Source organism: Gymnoscopelus braueri (genome assembly GCF_963280865.1).
Source record: "Gymnoscopelus braueri genome assembly, chromosome: 3".
In the NCBI taxonomy this organism is placed as follows: Eukaryota; Metazoa; Chordata; class Actinopteri; order Myctophiformes; family Myctophidae; genus Gymnoscopelus; species Gymnoscopelus braueri.
In genome coordinates this window covers 1,696,449-1,723,948 of record NC_137612.1, presented here as the reverse complement: position 1 = coordinate 1,723,948, position 27,500 = coordinate 1,696,449, and the positions used below count along the sequence as shown (strand labels likewise).

The window sequence follows — 27,500 nt, the reverse complement described above, 5'->3', positions numbered from 1 at the left end:
TGTGTTTGTCAGGTTAGTGTTTAACAAGATTATAGGTTTAGGGCTATTATGTTTATTTCCCTGAGTTGCTCCGTGTGTCCTATGATTTTTGTTAAAGTGTCCTTAATTTAATGTAAATATCTTAAGCTATTAATAAAAACGGGTTTCACTCCCAATTTATGTTGCATCCCTTTTTCCTCTAGACTATAGGGATGTAACAATTATATATAGATATTGTCAGGGAGGAGGTTCTGTATCGTTTATGATAGTCAGTCACTTATATTTGATACAGTCTGTTTCTGGCGAAAATGTAACCAATTCGTCGGAAGTAACATTATCGTTTTCTCACCGTCAGTTGATGCTTCATATCCATAAGAGTCAAACGGCCGGGATCATTTGTTTATTTTTGGAACACAGTTCTTATTTGACGTGATATTAAACGCGTCTATGTGAATTCAGAACGGGGGGAAAAAACGTGACCCAGGTAGGATGTGTACATTACGTCAGACTTCACTTCGGTGCTCTATTGCAACCCTGCCCAGAACCACGCTGTAAACAAACAGCTGTGACAGGAAGTAGAACGGAGGTGGTTCTATAAGCATGCGTGACTGGTCTATCTGGCAGTGCGTCACAGCGCCACCTAGCCACCTGGCATGCACACTGCAGCGTTTTAAATCACTGTTGCGTCTCCGTCTAAACGCAGAACAAAAAGCGAGAATGCAACCTAACGGGACTTTAAAGACAGGGTGCCGTGATTTTCAGTGATTTTTTTTCCCCCCCTAAAACATAATCATCAGGTATTATGGTTATACCAGGAGGAAGAGTTTTTTCAAAAAAGTGTACAGAAAGTGTTAAAATTATGTTTTTATGTGGACACGCCTCCAGTTCATTAAGTATACCTGGTTCTCACCTTAGCACCTCCTCCACCACCTTAGCACCACCCACCTGTCCTAGTACCTCCTCCTCCTCATGCCCACACCTGTTGTGTTATGATAATGAGGGGGAGGGTATAATTTGACTGTGTCATTAAAGTGCTGTTTTTCTATTGGCACGTTTGACCCTCAAGGTTTCAGCCTCCAGGTAAATAGTCAGAGAATAACATAAAACACCATAAAAACACCACCAGGGGGCTTAACGAAGTTCTATCAACCTCATAGACACATGAAAAACAGAAAAAGTGCAAAACCATGGCACCACCTCTTTAACGTTTTCTCTAGAGATCGTATAAACGTGGCCAGAATTGCCTTGTTCTTTGAAAAATTGCAGATGTACAAGCTCACAGCGGGGCATAGAATAGCCAACGTATAAAATATGGATGAAGGGGTTATTATATGTATTAACACATTTAACTGGGGACCCCCTGGAACCCCCCCAAGGACCCCTGGGGGTCCTCGGACCCCACTTTGAGCACCAATGGTATAGTGCACTATAGTAGCATAGTGTACTATAGTATAATAGTAAAGTGCAGACTGCAGAGAATCTCCTCTCCTACCCAGGAGGACTCTTGACTTGCTGAGTCAATTCCTCTCTTTTCTCCTTACTCCCTCCTTCCTCCTACCTTATAATCAATCACACTTACTGTATACCTCCTTAGCCCCCACACACACACACACACACACACACACACACACACACACACACACACACACACACACACACACACACACACACACACACACACACACACACACACACACATTTTGCAAGCTGATGACGTTCACTCTGCTACATTCTAAATAGAAATATTGTAGTTCTAGGTTGGCAGAGGGAGTGGGTGCCCAGGATTACATAGTAATAGAAATATTGTAGTTCTGTTCCAGGGGGTCCCCGGCAAAATGTATTAATATAGCATACAAATCTGTTTATCCACTTTAACCCTATTTCATACTTAAAGGCATACTAGGTAACGTTTTCAACAAAACTAAAGTTAAATTGTATATCTTTTGTGAGTGGCAAAAGTTTCACTACACCCACTCCATGAATTTCACCCCCGGAAGCCTTTTATTTATATATTTTCTATTGAACGTGGACTGGGGGGACTTTCCCGGGAAAATGACGTTCCTGGCCAACGTCATGACGTCGTGGCCGACGTCCTGGCCGACGTCATGACGTCGGCCAGGAAATACCGCAACGGTTTCCTGTTTGGCCAGGAACTACCGCGCTAATAACAAAAAGGAACCTCACGCTGATTTCAAGAGAATGTAGGATTGGAAGATCAAGAAAGAATAGAAATAGAAAGCACAGCTCATGGTAACTAATGCTCCACTGGCTAAGAGAAACGATCCGTAGATAGTATAAAACAATTAAAAGATCGCTTTTTGAAACGCTTCCGGTGAAAACGAATGGAATTCTGGGTAATCGAGGACTACGGAAATTGTATGCAGTGACGGTAGTGACCAGCAGAGGTTGCTAAAAATCGTTATTTGTGATTCTGCATTGTACAACTTTAAGCTATTCGAAGATACCTGATCTACAAGTTCACGTAACGGCGTCATATCCTGACCAGGGTTTCCGCAAGGCAACCCTGGTCAGGATTTATCTGGCAAAATGATAAATGAATCGGCCATAAAAAAAACATTTGTTTTAAGCGCTGTGTTTGCAGATGGATGTGTGTACAGTAAAAAACCTTTGTATCTTTATATATTTGAATATTTTGTAGCAGCTACAAACAGAGGACGTATCTTTGTATCTTCATGTCGCTGGCTTCCATTGAAAATGAAAAGTAGTCTGTATCTTTGTGTGTGTCTGTGTGAACGCAGCATTATGTCTGTTCAGTGTGTGCCTGCCTGTGTGAACACATCATTATGTCTGTTCAGTGTGTGTCTGCCTGTGTGAACACAGCATTATGTCTGTTCAGTGTGTGTCTGCCTGTGTGAACGCAGCATTATGTCTGTTCAGTGTGTGTCTGCCTGTGTGAACACAGCATTATGTCTGTTCAGTGTGTGTCTGCCTGTGTGAACACAGCATTATGTCTGTTCAGTGTGTGTCTGCCTGTGTGAACGCAGCATTATGTCTGTTCAGTGTGTGTCTGCCTGTGTGAACGCAGCATTATGTCTGTTCAGTGTGTGTCTGCCTGTGTGAACGCAGCATTATGTCTGTTCAGTGTGTGCCTGCCTGTGTGAACACATCATTATGTCTGTTCAGTGTGTGTCTGTCTGTGTGAACACAGCATTATGTCTGTTCAGTGTGTGTCTGCCTGTGTGAACACAGCATTATGTCTGTTCAGTGTGTGTCTGCCTGTGTGAACACAGCATTATGTCTGTTCAGTGTGTGTCTGCCTGTGTGAACACAGCATTATGTCTGTTCAGTGTGTGTGTCTGCCTGTGTGAACACAGCATTATGTCTGTTCAGTGTGTGTCTGCCTGTGTGAACGCAGCATGTCTGTTCAGTGTGTGTCTGCCTGTGTGAACGCAGCATTATGTCACTCTGTTCAGTGTGTGTCTGCCTGTGTGAACACAGCATTATGTCACTCTGTTCAGTGTGTGTCTGCCTGTGTGAACACAGCATTATGTCTGTTCAGTGTGTGTCTGCCTGTGTGAACACAGCATTATGTCTGTTCAGTGTGTGTCTGTCTGTGTGAACACAGCATGTCTGTTCAGTGTGTGTCTGCCTGTGTGAACACAGCATTATGTCTGTTCAGTGTGTGTCTGCCTGTGTGAACACAGCATTATGTCTGTTCAGTGTGTGTCTGTCTGTGTGAACGCAGCATTATGTCTGTTCAGTGTGTGTCTGCCTGTGTGAACACAGCATTATGTCTGTTCAGTGTGTGTCTGTCTGTGTGAACGCATCATTATGTCACTCTGTTCAGTGTGTGTCCGCCTGTGTGAACACAGCATTATGTCTGTTCAGTGTGTGTCTGTCTGTGTGAACGCAGCATTATGTCTGTTCAGTGTGTGTCTGCCTGTGTGAACGCAGCATTATGTCTGTTCAGTGTGTGTCTGCCTGTGTGAACGCAGCATTATGTCTGTTCAGTGTGTGTCTGTCTGTGTGAACGCAGCATTATGTCACTCTGTTCAGTGTGTGTCTGCCTGTGTGAACACAGCATTATGTCACTCTGTTCAGTGTGTGTCTGCCTGTGTGAACGCAGCATTATGTCTGTTCAGTGTGTGTCTGTCTGTGTGAACGCAGCATTATGTCTGTTCAGTGTGTGTCTGCCTGTGTGAACGCAGCATTATGTCACTCTGTTCAGTGTGTGTCTGTCTGTGTGAACGCAGCATTATGTCTGTTCAGTGTGTGTCTGCCTGTGTGAACACAGCATTATGTCTGTTCAGTGTGTGTCTGCCTGTGTGAACACAGCATTATGTCACTCTGTTCAGTGTGTGTCTGCCTGTGTGAACACAGCATTATGTCACTCTGTTCAGTGTGTGTCTGTCTGTGTGAACACAGCATTATGTCACTCTGTTCAGTGTGTGTCTGTCTGTGTGAACACAGCATTATGTCACTCTGTTCAGTGTGTGTCTGTCTGTGTGAACGCAGCATTATGTCTGTTCAGTGTGTGTCTGCCTGTGTGAACACAGCATTATGTCTGTTCAGTGTGTGTCTGCCTGTGTGAACACAGCATTATGTCTGTTCAGTGTGTGTCTGCCTGTGTGAACGCAGCATTATGTCTGTTCAGTGTGTGTCTGCCTGTGTGAACGCAGCATTATGTCTGTTCAGTGTGTGTCTGCCTGTGTGAACGCAGCATTATGTCTGTTCAGTGTGTGGTTCTAGCATTAGATAAATGTCCATGTGATGCAGTGTGCCGTATGTCACTTAAGACAATTACATTACAATCATGCACTCGACTAATGACTCCCATTAAGTGTTCCCCCAATAAACATTAGTCTCATGTGACAAAGACTAATAAGTAAATAAATACTAAACAACTCTAACGGCTGCCCTGGTTACCACTTGTATTGAGAGACCAGGTAACAGGTGTCTGTGACAGGAGAGGAGAGGAGAGGAGAGGAGAGGAGAGGGGAGGAGAGGAGAGGAGAGGAGCACAGGGTGTGGAAATGAGAAAACCAGTTTATACGCCAACTAAAGAGATTTGAGCCACAATCAAATATTTTCCATTTAATGTAATGTATCTGTTCAACATCACCGACAACACATGTTTAAAAGAAACAAATGTATTATGGACAGACGGACAGACAGACAGACACACACACGACAGACTGTCATGGCAGCTTGACTGTCCTGTCTGTTCTGACACTTCTATTTCTGTGTCTATTGTCTATGGCATTGGGCAGACGGATAACGTGGATTCGCTCAGAAAATGAGAAATCAGAAAACGATCGGGCCAATCAGCGACTGCGTTTCACCTGCTGTCCGTACAACTGTTGAAAAATCATCAAAATCATTTTCTGATTTCTCATACTCGCTCCCTGTATGGCCCGAATGAGGACTGTGACTGCATGCAGTGCTCTGTGATAAAGTTATTTCAGCCAGTGCACACGTCTGTGCTCTCAGTACTACAGTAGGTCAGTTGTAAATCTCTAGATCAGCAGATCTTTGGTTTGAGAACCTGTTCCTCTTCTGGCCTGTGGTAACCCTTGGTTTCTTGACTCTCTTCCCTCAGCCAGCCTGACTGCCTCCCACACGGCTCCAAGGCCTGAGCTCTGACTACCAGGAGGACTTTGGTATTCATCAGCTTGAGAAGCTTAGGACCTATAAGTTAATGATTTGGACTTGTTTATACGTTATACCTTTGATGCCTCCTTCAGCCTGAGAGTTTTGAAGCCTGTTCTGTTTTGACTTGAAATTCACTTTAATTTAGCATTCAACGTTTCCTTCGTCTGCCTTGACACAGACAGACAGACAGACAGACAGACAGACAGACAGACAGACAGACAGACAGACAGACAGACAGACAGACAGACCTGCTATCTCCTCGATGCAGTCAGCTCTCATGTCCAGTAACACACTGCCATTGATGATGCAGGACCTCAGCTCAAACAGGCTGTGTAGAGACAGTGTCGCTACGTAGGGTTTACTCCACCTCTCTCCTCCATCCTCTACGTCCTCCTCAAACTTTAACCATCTGAACAGAGAGAGAGAGAGAGAGAGAGAGAGAGAGAGAGAGAGATCACAGTGAGACGTCAAATTTGTACTTGAGTTATATATATATTTATTTATTTAGCATTTTTTCCCTCTATCATTCACTATATAATTATGCCGTTTTGATCCCTCTGGCTGTATTGTGGTTTTGTTCCATGGTTTATGTTGACATTCATCCCTTTGCAGGGACTGAAAAGTCTGTGGGGGGAGGGGGGAGAGGGGGGTGGGGGGGTGCTCGGCCGGAGCTCTTAATTGATCCCTTTGAACTTCAAAGGCGTTGTGCTCTGAGTTGATTGATTGGGCCATAAAAGTGTCAATCAATGAATGCATCAAATACACCAATCACTGTGATACCTGTCAGAGAGGGGGGGGGGGGGGGTGTACACACACAGATCTGAAAAGCTACCTAATCTGCCTTTAAAGTAGTGAAGTATTTGCTTTTAAAAATACTAGTATTTTGAATGATAAAATAAAATAAAACATATTTTTGAAAGAGGTACATTTTCCACCATGAACATAAGCATAACCCATATGATTGAAGCATCACCAAATCAATAGCTTTATGCTAAGCTTAAGCTTTATAACGACACATTTTCACATGGTTTATTCGTCATGCTCCCGTTGTGTAAAACACCATACAGTAAGCTCTTAAAACCCTGTGGTCCCTCAGGGCTCTGCACTAGAACAGGAGCTATTTATTTATGGATTGGCGTTGGCATGTTATTTATGGTTCATCTGTAGTTCCATGTCTGGACACTAGGTGGCAGGCATTTGATTGACATGCACAGGGTGTGTGTATGTAGGAAGCACAGGTGCTTTAATTAGTGTGAACACAGAGTGAAGAGGAGCACAGAGTGAAGAAGAGGAGCACAGAGTGAAGAGGAACACAGAGTGAAGAGGAACACAGAGTGAAGAAGAGCACAGAGTGAAGAGGAACACAGAGTGAAGAGGAGCACAGAGTGAAGAGGAACACAGAGTGAAGAGGAACACAGAGTGAAGAGGAACACAGAGTGAAGAGGAACACAGAGTGAAGAAGAGCACAGAGTGAAGAGGAACACAGAGTGAAGAAGAGCACAGAGTGAAGAGGAACACAGAGTGAAGAGGAACACAGAGTGAAGAAGAGCACAGAGTGAAGAGGAACACAGAGTGAAGAGGAACACAGAGTGAAGAGGAGCACAGAGTGAAGAAGAGCACAGAGTGAAGAGGAACACAGAGTGAAGAGGAACACAGAGTGAAGAGGAACACAGAGTGAAGAGGAACACAGAGTGAAGAGGAGCACAGAGTGAAGAGGAACACAGAGTGAAGAGGAACACAGAGTGAAGAGGAACACAGAGTGAAGAGGAACACAGAGTGAAGAGGAACACAGAGTGAAGAGGAACACAGAGTGAAGAGGAGCACAGAGTGAAGAGGAGCACAGAGTGAAGAGGAACACAGAGTGAAGAGGAGCACAGAGTGAAGAGGAGCACAGAGTGAAGAGGAACACAGAGTGAAGAGGAGCACAGAGTGAAGAGGAGCACAGAGTGAAGAAGAGGAACACAGAGTGAAGAAGAGGAACACAGAGTGAAGAGGAACACAGAGTGAAGAGGAACACAGAGTGAAGAAGAGGAACACAGAGTGAAGAATAGGAACACAGAGTGAAGAAGAGGAACACAGAGTGAAGAGGAACACAGAGTGAAGAAGAGGAACACAGAGTGAAGAGGAGCACAGAGTGAAGAGGAGCACAGAGTGAAGAGGAACACAGAGTGATGAGGAACACAGAGTGAAGAGGAGCACAGAGTGAAGAAGAGCACAGAGTGAAGAGGAGCACAGAGTGAAGAAGAGGAACACAGAGTGAAGAGGAACACAGAGTGAAGAGGAACACAGAGTGAAGAAGAGGAACACAGAGTGAAGAGGAACACAGAGTGAAGAGGAGCACAGAGTGAAGAGGAACACAGAGTGAAGAGGAACACAGAGTGAAGAGGAGCACAGAGTGAAGAGGAACACAGAGTGAAGAAGAGGAACACAGAGTGAAGAGGAACACAGAGTGAAGAGGAACACAGTGTTCCTGCCAGAAACTAGTCAGAGAAACAGAAACAAATAGAGTGAATAAAATCAAAATAAAGTGTCTGGGCGACAAGGAGCCAGGATCTAGAAGACTGTAAGTGAACTGGTACGTGTTGTTGTAGTATTAACGTGCTGTGCTTTAACCCATTAAGACCGGGAACGCATCTGTGTCATTTTTTGATTTCTTTGGCTATTCAAAAATAGCAGATCTACAAGCTCTTTTACGAGCTTGTAGATCTACTTTTCTTTTTTTTATCGTGAAAATGTGTGCAAATCCTTATATATATATATATATATATATATATATTTATATATTACATTTCTTTAAGCAAACATTTTGTAACTCAAATCTTTGCTTCTGGTGGGGGGGGGGGGGGTCCAGGGGGTCCCTGGAACAATATCATTTTGAGGGTCCTTTGACATAATAAAAGGTTTGAGAACCACTGATATTATAGAAACGTACGTTTTTTCATGAAACAGTTTAGGATGTAGAAGACATTTGTAGAATCCCTCAGAAGCAAAGATTTGAGTTACAAATGTTCGCTTTAAAAATAAATACATTTATATATATTCAAAGATTTACACACATTTTCACGATATTTAAAAAACATCTACAAGCTCATAGTGTCACACAGATCTCACCGGGCACGTGTCTATGTTCCCCGGGTTCTATGTTCCCCGCTTACCTAACCCTAACCCTAAGCCTAAACCTAACCCTAAGCCTAAACCTAACCCTAACCCTAACTCTAACCCTAAACCTAACCCTAACCCTAACCGCTTACCTAATCCTAACTCTAACCCTAAACCTAACCCTAACCCTAACCGCTTACCTAACCCTAACTCTAACCCTAAACCTAACCCTAACCCTAGTGGGGAACATAGAACCCGGGGAACATAGGGATGACCCCATCATCTCACCTGGCCGTCTCCTTCCACTCAGCATCCTTTCCTTCCTTCACACAGATCTCGTCCAGCTCGGTGAACAGCTCGTGGGCGACGTGCTCAGCGTCCTCCTCTGACCCCAGGATGAACTGCACCCGCTGGGAGGGCGTGTCTGCATGGAGAACATAGAACATGTTACTGAGGACCCGCTGGGAGGGCGTGTCTGCATGGAGAACATAGAACATGTTACTGAGAACCCGCTGGGAGGGCGTGTCTGCATGGAGAACATAGAACATGTTACTGAGGACCCGCTGGGAGGGCGTGTCTGCATGGAGAACATAGAACACATTATTACTGAGGTGGGTTTCTAACACTCTGTGATGCAAGCGTTGTTCTTTCGTTACACTATTTGACTTGCCTACACAGTCAAACCCTCGGTTTAAAAACAGGGAAACTACGCGAAACGACGCAAACTCCTTGCATCAGAACAATGGGATCTGACTACGTTCAAACTACTGCTGTGTTAAAGGTAGGGTAAGTGATTTACGTTGGTTAAAATAAGTGTTAAATATATAGCTCTATATTGTGATAGTACTCATTGCTATAGAGTGTTTGTTCAGTAAAAGGAGTCTCCATGTCTCTCCAGCTCTTTATTAAACAGAAAAAGCATTTTCAGTGCTCTCTCCTGATTGGCTTAAATGTTGTCACCTACCTGAAAATGTACTATATTGTGTTTACTAAAGAGCTGGAGAGACCCCTGTGACCCAACAAACGCTCTGTAGCAATGATTACTATCACAATATAGTACTTTAACCTTTTGACAAAAATAAATAAAAAAATACCAAAAACATATCACTTACCACCTACCTTTAACTTTTTTCAATTGAACCATTATTCCACATAAACGTGTTTTCTTTTTTTTTTACAACTTCTCTACAACACTATTAAACACTATTTGTCGAGTGTCTGTTAGATTGACCGAGCGGTCACAACCAGAAGCCTTTATTCCAAAAAATTACAGTGTCCATAATATACATCCTAACAATAAAAGCATGTCCTCACAGCCCTCCTTACAGACTGGTACAGAAAGCAGCCTTTTATACTCCCCACCCTCAGGTGCTACCAACTACAGGGTTGCTCTATCATCATAATTTCCCATAAAACCCCCCCATACAAAACCCAACAATATACGTACTATCAAAAACCCCAATATGACGTCACTTAACTGATCTAAATTAACTACCACCCCCAAACACCACAATAACCCACCAACATAACTCTAACACCCCCCCCCGCACAATCCTATCTGATGGTACCCTCCCGGAACTATAAAAGCAGCTGTTATTTCCACCCTGGGAGTAGGAGACGGGAAAGGACAGGTACGTTTTTTGAGAAACATAGCAATAACATTTATATTCATAGAACCCATAGCTGTTTGTCTTTCACAGGTGGCCTCTACCCCTCCCCCGATGTCTGGAACACACATACATGCCAAACATATTATAAAGATTATAATTATAATGAATTACTTGTCTCATACTTATTCATCATGTGCAATATCATATCATGTTTACCTGTGTATCCCCTGACATATGCATGAACATATCCCAAAGTCCTGTAACAGAGATTAAGAAGACCTCCATTACAGTCTAGCTGCCCCCGACACTCATGATGCCAAAATGACATAGGCACCACAAATGTTTTTTTGAGCGGGAATTTACTGGGGCAAAGGCCTGGTGGGGGAAATATCCTGCTATCGCATAGCTGGCAGCTATGTTCTTCTGGCAAATGTAAACACACTGTGTGCTGCTACTTCCTACCAACTGTGCCTCCGCAGGATATTTCCCCCACCAGGCCTTTGCCCCAGTAAATCCCCGCGGAAACGGGTGGATAGACAAACGCCGTTATGACAATGAACAAGATACGTCCCCGAAAACACTGCTCGAAAATAATGTTACACGGTATGACAGACATTCTATTACTTGTCTCTACACTGAGTGTTAAAAGGGGAACGACACAAAACCATGTCATCTCATCACATCAGAACAATGGGATCATTTGCCTTTTAACCACATGAACCACGGAATCCCCATTCTGGGGCAAAAACTGGGTGTAAATACAGTATCACATACTGTATACAGGCTCACCACGTGTCACAATGCACTGTAGATGCGACACACACGCACACGCACACGCACACACGCATGAATACATGCGTGCAGCCATCTGCCCGCGCTGATGAGAAGTGCAGAATTGTTCTCTGTCTTTGGTATCTAATTAACGTGCCTGTCGATGCTGTTAGCCCAGGGCGCTGTGTGTGTGTGTGTGTGTGTGTGTGTGTGTGTGTGTGTGTGTGTGTGTGTGTGTGTGTGTGTGTGTGTGTGTGTGTGTGTGTGTGTGTGTGTGTGTGTGTGTGTGTGTGTGTGTGTGTGTGTGTGTGTGTGTGTGTGTGTGTGTGAGTGCGTGCGTGCGTGCGTGTGTGCGTGTGTGCGTTGATTAAAAGAACAGGACTTGTAGTATTGATGATGTGTCTCATTGACCACTAGGGGGAGGAACATACAGATTAAGGTTAGCGTTGTACGGCAGAGCTCTCGGGTGGAGCAGTGGTGAAGTCCCTGCCCACTACCACAGAGGTTGTGGGTTTGAATCCACCATGGGGCATCCAGCTTTGCCGAGCGTCTACACCAACATAATTGACCCCTGTGTTGAGGAGGAGGAGGAGGAGGAGGAGGAGGAGGAGGAGGATACATGTACTCCTACGGGCTGGAGGCGGAGCCTGTCAGCAGGGAGTGTACCATGTGTAGAGGGGGTAGGTTCATTGGGTTCAGGGTGTTACCAGGTGTGGTGGGTTCAGACTGTACCATGTGTAGGGGTGGGGGGTCAGAATGTACCATGTGTAGGGGTGGGGGGGTTCAGACTATACCATGTGTAGGGGTGGGGGGTTTCAGACTGTACCATGTGTAGGGGTGGGGGGTTTCAGAATGTACCATGTGTAGGGGTGGGGGGGTTCAGACTGTACCATGTGTAGGGGTGGGGGGTTTCAGACTGTACCATGTGTAGGGGTGGGGGGTTTCAGACTGTACCATGTGTAGGGGTGGGGGGTTCAGACTGTACCATGTGTAGGGGTGGGGGGTTCAGACTGTACCATGTGTAGGGGTGGGGGGGCTCAGACTATACCATGTGTAGGGGTGGGGGGGTCAGACTGTACCATGTGTAGGGGTGGGGGGGCTCAGACTATACCATGTGTAGGGGTGGGGGGGTCAGACTGTACCATGTGTAGGGGTGGGGGGGCTCAGACTATACCATGTGTAGGGGTGGGGGGGTTCAGTCTATACCATGTGTAGGGGTGGGGGGGGTCAGACTGTACCATGTGTAGGGGTGGGGGGGTCAGACTGTACCATGTGTAGGGGTGGGGGGGGTGAGACTGTACCATGTGTAGGGGTGGGGGGGGTGAGACTGTACCATGTGTAGGGGTGGGGGGGCTCAGACTATACCATGTGTAGGGGTGGGGGGGTCAGACTGTACCATGTGTAGGGGTGGGGGGGGGTCAGACTGTACCATGTGTAGGGGTGGGGGGGGGGTCAGACTGTACCATGTGTAGGGGTGGGGGGGTCAGACTGTACCATGTGTAGGGGTGGGGGGGGGTTCAGACTGTACCATGTGTAGGGGTGGGCTCAGACTCCTCACTGGGCTGGCTGACGATGCTGGACGGCCTCTTGTCTTTCTTGCGGTGACGAGAGCTGTGTCCGGGCCGGTGGTGACGATGGGCCTGTCTGGGGACACGCCCACCCATACATAATGACCTATGAGCTGGAGGGGGGGGGGGGGGGGGAGAGAGAGAGAGAGAGAGAGAGAGAGAGAGAGAGAGAGAGTTGGATAGAGAGAGACAGAAGAGGAGAAGAGAAGAGTTAACAGCTTTAGCATCCCTTTTCTGAGGCAAGCGCTTGGCATAAAATAGCAGATCTACAAGCTCGTTGTGAGCTTGCAGATCTGCTATTTAAAAAAGAATGTGCTTCTTTTTTTATATTATTTGACAATTCGTTTTTTATAGTATAGTTTGTTGTTACTTTTGATGCAGTATTTGGTCTTTTTCTTTTCTTTCTTTTTGAGGTATTACAAAGGTCTAAAATGTCCTTAAATTGTCACTTCACTGTCAACCCCCCCCCCCCCCCCCCCCCACCAAATCATGCGGTACAGTCCCGTGGTTCTCAACCGACCCACAGGTTGAGAACCACAGGACTAGCAGAGAGGACTGAGTCTCAGCCAGCGCTCTGCTCCAATGCCTAAAAATAACATTCGACATTCAATGGCCTAAAGATGAAGGTTAGCTTCAGGAGGAGAGACTGTTTAGTATCCTCCACCCGCAATGTTAATGACAGTCTCTGCTCTGCCAAATGAAGAGGTGTTAATATGTGTGTGTGTGTGTGTGTGTGTGTGTGTGTGTGTGTGTGTGTGTGTGTGTGTGTGTGTGTGTGTGTGTGTGTGTGTGTGTGTGTGTGTGTGTGTGTGTGTGTGTGTGCGTGTGTGTGTGCCACATAGGCCTACTATGAATACACTGTAGAGCACATGGCAGAAAGAGTAAGTGAGATGAAATGAATAATTCTTTATCCTGATAGAGCATCGTTATTGCTCCAGGAAAGTCTTAGCGTAACCACACACACACACACACACACACACCCACCCACACACCCACCCACCCACCCACACACACACACACACACACACACACACACACACACACACACACACACACACACACACACGCACAGGATTCATCATTAATAGACAGATCTATTCATGTCCACATGCACATTATCATCCATATGGAAACCTTGTTTGTACAAAACTGTTACTTAAAGGTTTTCACTTCCACTGTTCAAAACCTCCTCTAAACCCTCCTCTTCAGACTCACATAAACCTCCTCTAAACCCTCCTCTTCAGACTCACATAAACCTCCTCTAAACCCTCCTCTTCAGACTCACATAAACCTCCTCTAAACCCTCCTCTTCAGACTCACATAAACCTCCTCTAAACCCTCCTCTTCAGACTCACATGAACCTCCTCTAAACCCTCCTCTTCAGACTCACATAAACCTCCTCTAAACCCTCCTCTTCAGACTCACATGAACCTCCTCTAAACCCTCCTCTTCAGACTCACATAAACCTCCTCTAAACCCTCCTCTTCAGACTCACATAAACCTCCTCTAAACCCTCCTCTTCAGACTCACATAAACCTCCTCTAAACCCTCCTCTTCAGACTCACATAAACCTCCTCTAAACCCTCCTCTTCAGACTCACATAAACCTCCTCTAAACCCTCCTCTTCAGACTCACATAAACCTCCTCTAAACCCTCCTCTTCAGACTCACTTAAACCTCCTCTAAACCCTCCTCTTCAGACTCACATAAACCTCCTCTAAACCCTCCTCTTCAGACTCACATAAACCTCCTCTAAACCCTCCTCTTCAGACTCACATAAACCTCCTCTAAACCCTCCTCTTCAGACTCACATAAACCTCCTCTAAACCCAGCTCTTCAGACTCACATAAACCTCCTCTAAACCCTCCTCTTCAGACTCACATAAACCTCCTCTAAACCCTCCTCTTCAGACTCACATAAACCTCCTCTAAATCCAGCTCTTCAGACTCACATAAACCTCCTCTAAATCCAGCTCTTCAGACTCACATAAACCTCCTCTAAACCCTCCTCTTCAGACTCACATAAACCTCCTCTAAACCCTCCTCTTCAGACTCACATAAACCTCCTCTAAATCCAGCTCTTCAGACTCACATAAACCTCCTCTAAACCCTCCTCTTCAGACTCACATAAACCTCCTCTAAACCCTCCTCTTCAGACTCACATAAACCTCCTCTAAACCCTCCTCTTCAGACTCACATAAACCTCCTCTAAACCCTCCTCTTCAGACTCACATAAACCTCCTCTAAACCCTCCTCTTCAGACTCACATAAACCTCCTCTAAACCCTCCTCTTCAGACTCACATAAACCTCCTCTAAACCCTCCTCTTCAGACTCACATAAACCTCCTCTAAACCCTCCTCTTCAGACTCACATAAACCTCCTCTAAACCCAGCTCTTCAGACTCACATAAACCTCCTCTAAACCCTCCTCTTCAGACTCACATAAACCTCCTCTAAACCCTCCTCTTCAGACTCACATAAACCTCCTCTAAATCCAGCTCTTCAGACTCACATAAACCTCCTCTAAATCCAGCTCTTCAGACTCACATAAACCTCCTCTAAACCCTCCTCTTCAGACTCACATAAACCTCCTCTAAACCCTCCTCTTCAGACTCACATAAACCTCCTCTAAATCCAGCTCTTCAGACTCACATAAACCTCCTCTAAACCCTCCTCTTCAGACTCACATAAACCTCCTCTAAACCCTCCTCTTCAGACTCACATAAACCTCCTCTAAACCCTCCTCTTCAGACTCACATAAACCTCCTCTAAACCCTCCTCTTCAGACTCACATAAACCTCCTCTAAACCCTCCTCTTCAGACTCACATAAACCTCCTCTAAACCCTCCTCTTCAGACTCACATAAACCTCCTCTAAACCCTCCTCTTCAGACTCACATAAACCTCCTCTAAACCCTCCTCTTCAGACTCACATAAACCTCCTCTAAACCCTCCTCTTCAGACTCACATAAACCTCCTCTAAACCCTCCTCTTCAGACTCACATAAACCTCCTCTAAACCCTCCTCTTCAGACTCACATAAACCTCCTCTAAACCCTCCTCTTCAGACTCACATAAACCTCCTCTAAACCCTCCTCTTCAGACTCACATAAACCTCCTCTAAACCCTCCTCTTCAGACTCACATAAACCTCCTCTAAACCCTCCTCTTCAGACTCACATTGCCCCCCAATGCTAATCCCCCTTTCTGCATTTAAATTGTAATGATTTAGTTTGCTTAGTTTTTAGCCATTTAACTAGTTGATTTCTCAGGTTGTTTTTGTTTGTTTTGTTCTGTAAAGAGACTTTGAGTACAGAGAAAAGCGCCATATGAATTGGATGTATTATTATTACTATTATTATATTATTACTAAAATTGTTTTAGTAAAAATAGCCGATACAAGCTCACACTGCGTTACATGGAGACACATTGTGAGCTTGTAGATCGGCTATTTCTGCTACTTTCGCGTGACACTGTAGTATGACGAAGAAGGGCATTATGGGTAACGAAAAAACATACAAAGTTACAAAATGGAGACAAGAGGTTTCTGCCTGACGTTGTGCAGCTCAACACACAGAGAGTCTCACTGCTTCAGACGCTGATGAAGAGGAATGAATGATACGGTGTTGGGTGTGGTGGAGGAGGTCAAAAGGTCAGGAGGTCGCTCACCTTCAAGCTCCTCCTTCTCATAGTGGATGTTGAGCACTGAGCTGGTTCCTCCCTGATCCACCACCACCTCCTCATCCGCTCTCTATGGAGAGAGACACACACACACACACACACACACACACACACACACACACACACACACACACACACACACACACACACACACGTATGTATTAGTAGGGTTGCCAGGTAGACTCTGTCTACCAGAGAAAAATGATTCCTCCTCTTTTTTTTATTATGAGCTCTTCCTCATCTGAGTTGTTTAACCATTAGTGAAAACCACACAAAGGACTTTACATTATGAAACATAAACCCTTGTTATTGAGAATAAAACCAAAAACTCTTGGTCAGTTCAGTTGCAATTATTTTAGTAAATGAAAATATATTCAACCAGCAGATCAGTTTTTTTTTACCACAACGCAGTTCATCACATGCTAAGTAAACCAAAGCCAATCAGTTGGTCAAAACGTTTCAAAATAAACAAAGATGCAATTCAGACAATCAAAATAACCGGGTTAGGGTTCAACCCAAAAGTCAATTCATCAGTCAGTTCATAACAGCCTTTGGAGCAAAACAATGCAATTCATTAACAATATCAAGTCCTTTGATAAATAAATAAGACCCGTACCGCAGGCTTTAATAGTCTGTCCCTGTCCCTGTTGTCCTAATCTGATAAACTCCACTTTTTACCGACTAAAACAAACAGCACAAAGTAAACACTGAGTACAGAGGGTCTGACTTCCTCGTGTTCATTCTTAATTATAGTGTTTTACTTTACAGGCGTGTTCATACTTTTATTTGGTAGTAATGTGTTTTCCTTGTTTAGTTTTAGTAAGGACTTTACTTTAAAGTTGTACAATGCAGATTAACAAATAACGATTTTTGGCAACCTCTGCTGGTCACTACCGTCACTGCATACAATTTCCGTAGTCCTCGATTACCCAGAAATCCATTCGTTTTCACCGGAAGCCGGAAGCGTTTCAAAAAGCGATCTTTTAATTGTTTTATACTATCTACGGATCGTTTCTCTTAGCCAGTGGAGCGTTAGTTACCATGAGCTGTGCTTTCTTTTTCTGTTCTTTTTTGATCTTCCAATCCTACTTTCTCTTAAAATCAGCGTGAGGTTCCTTTTTGTTATTAGCGCGGTAGTTCCTGGCCAAACAGGAAACCGTTGCGGTAGTTCCTGGCCAAACAGGAAACCAGTGCATTTCCACCTCCGTTTTCCGGCCAGATGACGTCATTTTCCCGGGAAAGTCCCCCCCGTCCACGTTCAATAGAAAATATATAAATAAAAGGCTTCCGGGGCTGAAATTCATGGAGTGGGTGTTGTGAAACTTTTGCCACTCACAAAAGATAAACAATTTAACTTTAGTTTTGTGGAAAACGTTACCTAGTATTACTTTAAGGTCTAGTGAAATGAAAACTATTTGTTTCTCAATTTTAGAGCATATCCGTGGTCATCACATGGGCATACCTAACAAAAGATGACAACACATTTGGGGGGGAAAATGATGTGATGACATAGATACACTTTCATGAATATAAATGAATCTTGATTTTGTTCACTTGTGTGATTCCCATAGCTGGACATTCATCCAAACACACACAGCTGATTTTAATTATAAAACTACTACGTTCGAATCTCATTCAAGATGATGTCCAGACGGTGTATTACTCATTGTAAACTTAATCAGCACTAAAATACGTATCTGAAAACATTTCAGGTTAGAAATAAGTAACTTGGTAACAACCATTCTGCACAGTGGCCAGTCTGCTCCTGCAGGCTACAAACACTAGCATTGTGCACCGTGTGTGAGGTTCTACCGTGCCATAGCCTGAAGGGATGGAACCTTCTGATTGGTTGCAAGGCCGTCTCAGACTGAAACTTCAAAATAAAATGAACGAAAATTGTCATTGAACTGGACCTTTTACAACTTGTGTACCTTTTATTTTTGCAGTGATGTCAGAATCAGAATGCAACAAAAAGTCATTTGTACCTGGTGTAGTCCACAGGTGTGTCCGAGGGGGAGCTAAGTCCAAGTCATTGTCCCTGGTATAATCCACAGGTGTGTTCAGGAAGAGCCAGAAAAGTCTGCACCGCCTGTTGTCAGGCTGCTGAACAAGGCCTATGCCTCATTCAGGCTTATGCTCCATTCAGCATTCTGACAGCAGCCGGATTAAAACTGCACCAGTACCTGGTGGTGGAACTCTTGATACTGCGGTAGAGCCCCTTGCCCGGTCGCGGTCGTTGTAGGGGTTTGAACAGTCTGTGACTTGGGTGGTGCTTGTCCTTGATGATGCGCTTGGCTTTGACCACGCACCGCTTTTTGTACAGTTCCTGGAGCGCTGGGAGCTCGATTCCCATTACTCGCTGTAGGCTGATCTTTTCTCGGGCAGTGCAGTTCCCGTACCAGGCCGTGACACAGCCTGTTAGGATGCCTTCAACAGAACTGTTGTAATACAGCCTGAGGATGCGATGTCCTACTCCGAGCTTCTTCAGGCGGCGGAGCCAGTACAGTCGCTGCTGAGCCTTTTTCCTCACGTGTGTGGTGTGCGTCTCCCATTTGAGGTCCTCCTCGATGTGTACTCCGAGGAACTTGAACTCGCTGACCCTTTCCACTGCAGCACCGTCGATGAGGATGGGCGCATGGTCTCTCCGCGGCCTCCTGAAGTCCACGATCAGTTCTTTGGTCTTGTCGACGTTAAGAGAGAGGTTGTTCTCCCGGCACCAGAGTGCCAGTGAGTTGATCTCCTCTCTATAGTCAGACTCGTCGTTGTTGACGATTCGGCCTATCACTGTCGTGTCGTCCGCGTACTTTATGATGGTGTTGGAGACATGTGTGGCTATGCAGTCATACGTGTACAGGGAGTAGAGGAGAGGGCTCAGCACGCATCCCTGGGGTGCTCCGGTGTTGAGGGTCAGGGGGTCGGATGTGATGCTGCCCATTCTCACCACCTGATGTCGGTTGGACAAGAAGTCCTGTATCCAGTCGCACATGCTTGGGTGTAGCCCTAGGTCTCTGAGCTTTTTGTCAAGTATTGCTGGGACAATGGTGTTGAATGCTGAGCTGTAGTCCACGAACAGCATACGTACATATTTGTCCTTCAGCAGCTTGTTGTCCATGTGCGAGAGGACGGTGTGGAGAGCCATGGCAATAGCGTCGTCGGTGGATCTGTTTTTGCGGTATGCATACTGCCACGGATCCAGCGAGGCAGGTAGCGTGGAGCTGATGTATTCCCTCACCAGTTTCTCGAAGCACTTGCTGACGATCGGGGTGAGAGCGACAGGTCTCCAGTCGTTCAGGCATGTCACTTTGGCCTTTTTGGGAATGGGCACAATGGTTGACATTTTGAACCCTGCAGGGACCACAGCCTGGGAGAGGGAGAGGTTAAAGATGTCAGCGAAGACACCCGCCAGCTGGTCTGCACATGCCTTAAGGACCTGGCCTGGAATCCCATCAGGTCCGGCTGCCTTGTGGATGTTGACCCGTGCGAAGGCTGTACGCACTTCTCTCTCCGAGATGGTTAGAGGGTTCTCTGATGTCATAGTGTTTCCTGTTTTCCTTGCTTACTGTTACCTGTCTTGTCTCACCTCCCTGTGATTATTAGTTATCTATCTCCACCGGTGTGCTGTAAGTCCATTAGCCCACTGCTTCCCAAACCTTTTAGCTCAAGACCCAGAAGGGAAATTAGATGTTTTCTCAATGACCCAAACTGGTGAAAATAGCAGATCTACAAGCTCACAACGCGTTGCCAAGCCTATCAGCCTATCCCTTTGTTGATTGTCAGTTGTGTTCACCTGTGTGTGTGTGTGTGTGTGTGTGTGTGTGTGTGTGTGTGTGTGTGTGTGTGTGTGTGTGTGTGTGTGTGTGTGTGTGTGTGTGTGTGTGTGTGTGTGTGTGTGTGTGTGTGTGTGTGTGTGTGTGTGTGTGTGTGTGTGTGTGTATACTGTATAAACCCTCAGTTTCTTGTGTTTCTTGACAGTTCTTAGATGTTGTTACAGCGTTCTGTTTGACTCGCAATTCCAGGCAGCAGGCAGATCTGTGGCTCAGGGAGACAAACTGCTGGGTTGCTTATCTGTGGAACAAGAGTCAAACTAAATGTAATGCTTCAACTGCTACAATTCCAAGTGCTTTGTCACACACACACACACACACACACACACACACACACACACACACACACACACACACACACACACACACACACACACACATACACACACACACACACATGCACACGCATACATACTGTACATGAACACACAACAGCCTGACAACCAAATCTCGCGATACTACCGAGCCTGACATGATACATGGCGTGTTTAGATGCCTCAATAAAATAATCATAATCGTCAAACAAGTGATTATGATTTGTCTTCTTTTATATTCCTGAACCGATTTAACTGACAAAGCTCCCAATGGTTCAGACATAGTGTTTGTCCACGAGCTGGTCCATCCGGCTCCCATTGACTCCAATGCATTTCACCCAATATTGGATTTCCGGATCCACTTAGCCTCCCATGCGCTTCAATGGCTCCTGACTGGCCCGCGTACTGACCGGACCTTCTTCTACCAATTACCTCTAATACTGTACTCCAAGAGCTCCTTGTTAAGCCATTAAGACCTGAAGCCGATTCTACAAATGTCTTCTAAATCCCAACAGTTTAAAAAAAAAATCAGTGGTTCTCAAACATTTTCATAATTGTAAAAAATATATGTATTTGGCCGTAGACCCCCATCTTAAAATATTTGGTTCCAGGGACCCGCCAGGAGCAAAGATTTGTGTACAAAAAAAATGCTTTAAGATTTGTACACATTTTCACAATTTTTCAAAAAATAGCAGATCTACAAGCTCGTAGCGCGGCACTCGGTGCCGTGCTACGAGCTTGTAGATCTGCTATTTTTGAATAGCCAAATTGTAAAATAATAATAATAAAAGGGGGCACGGTGGCGCAGTCGGTGGGTTCGATTCCCGCCGGGAACGCTGTGGGCGCTGGGGGCGTGTCTTCTCCTCCGCGCCATCAGTGCCCATACCCTAGGTGGGGTTGGCGAAAGAGCCCACTCTGTGTGGAGTTTGCATGTTCTCCCTGTGTCTCCTAGGGTAGTTAATACCCTCACAAAAACATGTAGTAATCCTGGTCTCTATACTGCCTCCCCCTGGTCAGCGGGGGCGCCTGATGGAGGGGAAGGGAACTGGTTGGAATAACGTGTTCCTTCCACGCGCTACGTCCAACCAGGGAAACTCTCCCCTGTCAGGTGACAAGAAGGTCAGTTGGCTCTCATGCATTGAAGGAGGCATGAGCTCGGCCCTGGGCTCCCTAGGCTGGTGGGGGGAGTGTAGTGCCTAGGATCACTTAGCAAATTGGCACCGGTGAAAAAAGGGTTACAAAAATCGAGGGATAAAAATTATAATACAAAGTGTAAAATAATGCTTATTTTTTTTTGCTCAAATCTAAAAATGACACAGATGCGTTCCCGGTCTTAATGGGTTAACTGCCCCGTGCTCCTCGTTTTGCTCCTATTTGTGCTCATTAGATTCTTGTGACCCGCTGTCTGTGCCTCAGCCTCTCTGTTCCCTCCGTCTCCTGCATGCTGCCTCGCACCGTCAAGTACACTTACTCAAGTACTGTACTTAAGTAACATTATTAGGTATTTTTACTTTACTGGAGTATTTCAAATTTTCTGTATACTTTTACTTCTACTCCACTAAATCTCAGAGGCAAATATTATACTTTTACTCCACTACAATAATTTTAAAACTTTATAGATTGTGATTATTATTACAAAACATACATTACCCATTTCAGCCCTATATACATTTTGGCCATTTGAAAATAGCAGATCTACAAGCTCACAATGCGCCGCGATGCGACGCATTGTGAGCTTGTAGATCTGCTATTTTCAAAAGATTTTTATACATTTGAAAACTTGTGAAATGTGATATTCTGCATAATGAGTACTTTCTACTTTTGGTACTTTAAGTACATTTTGATACCAATACTTTTGTACTTTTACTCAAGTAAAATTTGAATACCAGACTTTTATTACTACATTGTGGTATTGATACTTTATTTAAGTACACAATCTTATACTTTTTACACCACTGCGCACCAAGACACAGACCACAGGATGCAGTGATTGACCAATCATACGGGAGCATTCAACCGAGCTGTGTATGACAACAGATCATGACGGACTCAGACGGAGGGTTCTCACACTTTTCAGGCGTGAAAAGTGGCAGTGATATTGAATGAAGCAGCAGAAAAAGGACCAAGAATAAGGTGAATAGAAAACATAAAACATTTCATATTTACTCCTGACCCATAACATGGCTGCGTGACCCAAACATGGGTCCTGAACATGAACGTGCACACATAGACGGGTAAGGGCTGGAGCCCCTGACCTTTTACCCGTGCATTTACGGACCATGGATGCAGCAAATGCCCAGGGGCGGTTTTATGCACTACGCCATCCACGCAATGGCGTGGAGCCCCGAGGCAGAGGGCCCCCCCATAGGCTGCCCTCTAAAAGTCAACGATTCAGCGCCCGTTCCAGAGCAGTTGATTTTTCCTAATAGCGTGAGGTACTTTCAACTAGGCCACCTGGCTATACTTCTATTTCCAGTAGTACGATTTCAAAATAAAACATGTGTTGAATGATCACATTACAAATATCCAATAGTATTAAAAAACGACTTGTTTTGAAATAAGCACCGTTTTGAGAGGAACTGATTTCTATTGAGGCCTCTTGATGACACTCGTGCATGCGTTCTGCCGTGCGCTAAAACAACACGGACATATGGAATATAAACACAAGACTTTGGGGCAAAGCTTCATATTTACCACCATGCTCTGTAACCAAGACAATGTAGGTTTATGGAACACATGTGCGTTCTCTTTCGTCCTCCTTCGCAGCAGTGTGAGTAATTAATCTAATGCTGGATAAAGTTCCTACAGAACTCTACAGAATACATTCTGCACGCAGTGATGCGTCGCGTTGTCGTCAGTTAAACTGTCTGCCGTCATAAATGTAGTTGTCTTAATGGATGATATTAAACTCCCTCCCTCTCTCTCTCTCTCTCTCTCTCTCTCTCTCTCTCTCTCTCTCTCTCTCTCTCTCTCTCTCTCGCTCTCTCTCTCCAGTGTAATTTCACAATTTGCTAATTTAATTCAGAAAATTAAAATACATAATAACTGAAACTGCTCATTCTACTTTGATAACCAGGAATTCGAGGCTACTGGATCAATAGGGCAGGCTGGGTGGTTGTTGTGGCTCTTTTTGCAAAGATATTTTTTTCTCAATGTGCCTCAAGAACAGGGCAACGAGGTTGTGTCCCTGTTGTAGAATAATACATGCTGAAATGCTATAGATAATCAGTGACAGTAACCTTTGTATCAATATTGTTTGTGGAGTAATTTTTTCAGTATAATCCTAGATTCCTGGTGTTAATTTAAAATGAGATATTGGGTTTGATCCCGGTCACCGCCAACTCAGCGTATGAGGAGCACGGCATGGGCGTGGCAAGTCGTGCGGTCAGTAGGCTACTGGGAGCTGATGGTAGGTGTGGCGCTCCACCTCAGCGCTCCATCTCCCAGGGGTCTAAACGCATTGTAACGGCCACAGATTGTATCGCTCTATCGGCTGATACCGACAATCAGCCTCTTATGAAGGAAATGTAATCTATCCCTCTGGTGGAGAATGTACCAGACTGTATCATCCAGAATGTACCAGACTGTATCATCCAGAATGTACCAGACTGTATCATCCAGAATGTACCAGACTGTATCATCCAGAATGTACCAGACTGTATCATCCAGAGGAAATGCAATCAAATCCCATTAGCTGAGTGGAACATCCATCTGAGAAGCTACTGTACTGTACTGTACTGTACTGTACTGTACTGTACTGTACTGTACTGTACTGTACTGTACTGTACTGTACTGTATTGTGCTGTACTGTACTGTACTGTACTGTGCTGTGCTGTGCTGTGCTGTACTGTACTGTACTGTGCTGTACTGTGCTGTACTGTACTGTACTGTGCTGTACTGTGCTGTACTGTACTGTACTGTGCTGTACTGTGCTGTACTGTACTGTACTGTACTGTACTGTACTGTACTGTACTGTACTGTACTGTATTGTGCTGTACTGTACTGTGCTGTGCTGTGCTGTGCTGTGCTGTGCTGTGCTGTGCTGTACTGTACTGTACTGTACTGTACTGTACTTTGCTGTACTGTGCTGTGCTGTGCTGTGCTGTGCTGTACTGTACTGTACTGTACTGTACTGTACTGTACTGTATTGTGCTGTACACAGCACATTGTACTGTGCTGTGCTGTGCTGTGCTGTGCTGTACTGTGCTGTGCTGCGCTGTGCTGTGCTGTACTGTACTGTACTGTACTGTACTGTGCTGTACTGTACTGTACTGTACTGTACTGTACTGTACTGTACTGTACTGTACTTTGCTGTACTGTACTGTACTGTACTTTGCTGTACTGTACTGTACTGTACTGTACTGTACTGTACTTTGCTGTACTGTACTGTACTGTGCTGTGCTGTGCTGTGCTGTGCTGTGCTGTGCTGTGCTGTGCTGTACAACTCCATACGTCCATAATCACAACACCAGAGGGAGCTCCACCAATCACGTTAAACCCAGATTTAGCACTAATAAGGGGTTAAATGTGTTCTCCTGCTATGCCACAACAATGTAGAAGGCCCTACTAACAGTGGTAAAGGAGTGTAAATCCCTACTCTCCTTCAAAACCGCTCTAGAAGAGCACTTACATCATATAGGAGGCTGTAATTCAAAACCGGCCCCTGTAAAAAGTCAAAGCCAAACATAGTATTGTATATTTGTCTGTCAATAAATGTCTCTATGAATTGAGTACAAAGGACCCCAATGGAAACAAGCCATAGTGCTTTCTTGGTTTTCAAATCCTCTTAACAGACCTTGCATTGAACTGTACTTTCCTGTGTTTTTTTTTTGTCAAACTGTATTCAATAAAGTATTCAATCAATTCAATCAATCAATCTGCTACTCTCTCATAAACACCATGTGCTTGCTTTGTGCTCAGTGCAATGGCCGAAAGTACTTTACTTAAGTAAATATTTTACTAAGTACCGTTTGAGGTACTTTAACTTTTTGCCACTTTTCCACTTTGACACACAGCCATGCAGACACATGCACTTCTGCTTCATTTCATTTCATTTCATCTGCTTATTTGTTGTTTTATTTCCAAATGGGATCAAACATAATTAAATAATACTCTTGCAAAATGATTGATAAACATCTTGGTGACATTTTATTGCGTGGCTCTGCTGTGTGTGTGTGTGTGTGTGTGTGTGTGTGTGTGTGTGTGTGTGTGTGTGTGTGTGTGTGTGTGTGTGTGTGTGTGTGTGTGTGTGTGTGTGTGTGTGTGTGTGTGTGTGTGCGTGCGCATGCCTGTGCGTGCGTGTGCGTGCGTGCGTGTGTTTCCAGAGCTAATCTGGCAAACAGACGCATTTACACCTTCTGATTATGTTTTGACGTTTCTAAACTAATACAATGAAAGGGTTAAAACTGGGTGGAAACGATTCCGAAATGTAAAAATAAAAATAATTACTTCAATAAAAATAAATACCTTATTGGGCGCTCAAAAGGTAAGACTATCAGGAATGGTTTTCAAAGCAGGTTTGACAACCCAGACCAGTGGTGAAAAAAATACTCACATTTTGTTCTTAAGTAAAAGTATCAATACTGCAATGTAGAAATACGCTGTTAGAAGTGAAAGTCTGGAATAAAAAATGTATTCGAGTAAAAGTACAAAAGTATCAATATCAAAATGTACTTAAAGTACCAAAAGTAAAAGTACTCATTGTGCAGAATGTCCCGTTTCACAAGTTCAAAATGTATAAAATATATTTTGAAAATAGCCGATCTACAAGATCACAATGCATCGCATCGTGACGCATTGTGAGCTTGTAGATCTGCCATTTTCAAATGGCCGAAATGTATATAGGGCTGAAGTAGATAATGTATGTTTTGTAATAATAATCAAAAATCTGCAAAGTAACTTGTAACTAAAGTTTTCATGTAATTGTAGTGGAGTAAAAGTACAACATTTTCCTTTGAGATGTAATGGAGAAGAAGTAAAAGTATTGAAATTGGAAATACCCAAATAAAGTACAAAATACCTCAACATTTGACATAGGTGCAGTACTTGAGTAAATGTACTTACAGTAGTTACTTTACACCACTGGCCCAGATCTATCAGATCTCTGACACCACATCATGTTTCAACTTTGTTTCAACTTTTTCCGTTGCTATTAGTCAACAGCTAATGATCAATAGATGTACACATAGTGTCATAGAGTCATGTGATCAATAGATGTACACATAGTGTCATAGAGTCATGTGATCAATAGATGTACACATAGTGTCATAGAGTCATGTGATCAATAGATGCACACAGTCATAGAGTCATGTGTTTATGGGACAGTATCATCAATATCTCTGATTGTTCCAGTTCAATATGGACTCATACAGTGTTTCCTAATCAATGGGTCGGGACAGTTCAGAGCTGCTTCCCTATAACCTCATCTCATTGGTGCCACTACCGTATATATGACTATGAATTGAATACCAAGGACCTCAATGGAAACAAGACCGCAAGGACTTTTATGAACGGACCTTTTAGACAAAGTATTTTAAATGTAACTGTGCTGTTTTACATTTTTGCCTAATAAAATATTCAATCACTCAATCATGAGGATATCCACTAATACAGTGGGTCCTGATTAAATATATATATTTATTACACGGCTTGGTTGAATGCTCGATTTTGATTGGTCAATCATCGGTCATTATTTCTGGATAATGACCGATGAGCTCTATAACAGACCGCTGTGTAATCAGAGACTCAGAACACCTGCTTGTGCCAACCTGTGCTGCTTGGTTTAATGCTTTATCCAACATGACAGCCATGTAAACAAACAAACGATGTCATTTACAACTAAACGTTGCTCTCAAGAATGTTTTTGAAAACATTTGAAGTGAGAAATAGACGATATGCAATAACCGAAAAGTGATTCTATTTGATCCACTGCACTTCCTTGTTTATCGTGGCTCAACAACGGGGGAAATACCAAAACGCTCGCCCCAAAACACAGTCGCCCCCCGGGGCAAATCCGGCGGTATTACAGGCAAATCGGCGGTATATAG

At 44.3% G+C, this 27,500-nt stretch overlaps 1 protein-coding gene across 1 annotated transcript in view; it reads right to left on the bottom strand.

The window, feature by feature from the left end:
- slc4a8 (solute carrier family 4 member 8) overlaps window positions 1-27,500 on the bottom strand; it is a 107,007-nt gene that overhangs the window by 49,484 nt on the left and 30,023 nt on the right. Inside the window, exons 2-5 of the mRNA XM_080423727.1 lie at window positions 16,305-16,386; window positions 12,601-12,753; window positions 8,980-9,115; window positions 5,841-6,001 (exon numbers count right to left, since the gene is read on the bottom strand). Of these exons, the coding sequence (XP_080279853.1) occupies window positions 5,841-6,001; window positions 8,980-9,115; window positions 12,601-12,753; window positions 16,305-16,386 (532 nt within the window). The remainder of the gene's footprint in view (window positions 1-5,840; window positions 6,002-8,979; window positions 9,116-12,600; window positions 12,754-16,304; window positions 16,387-27,500) is intronic.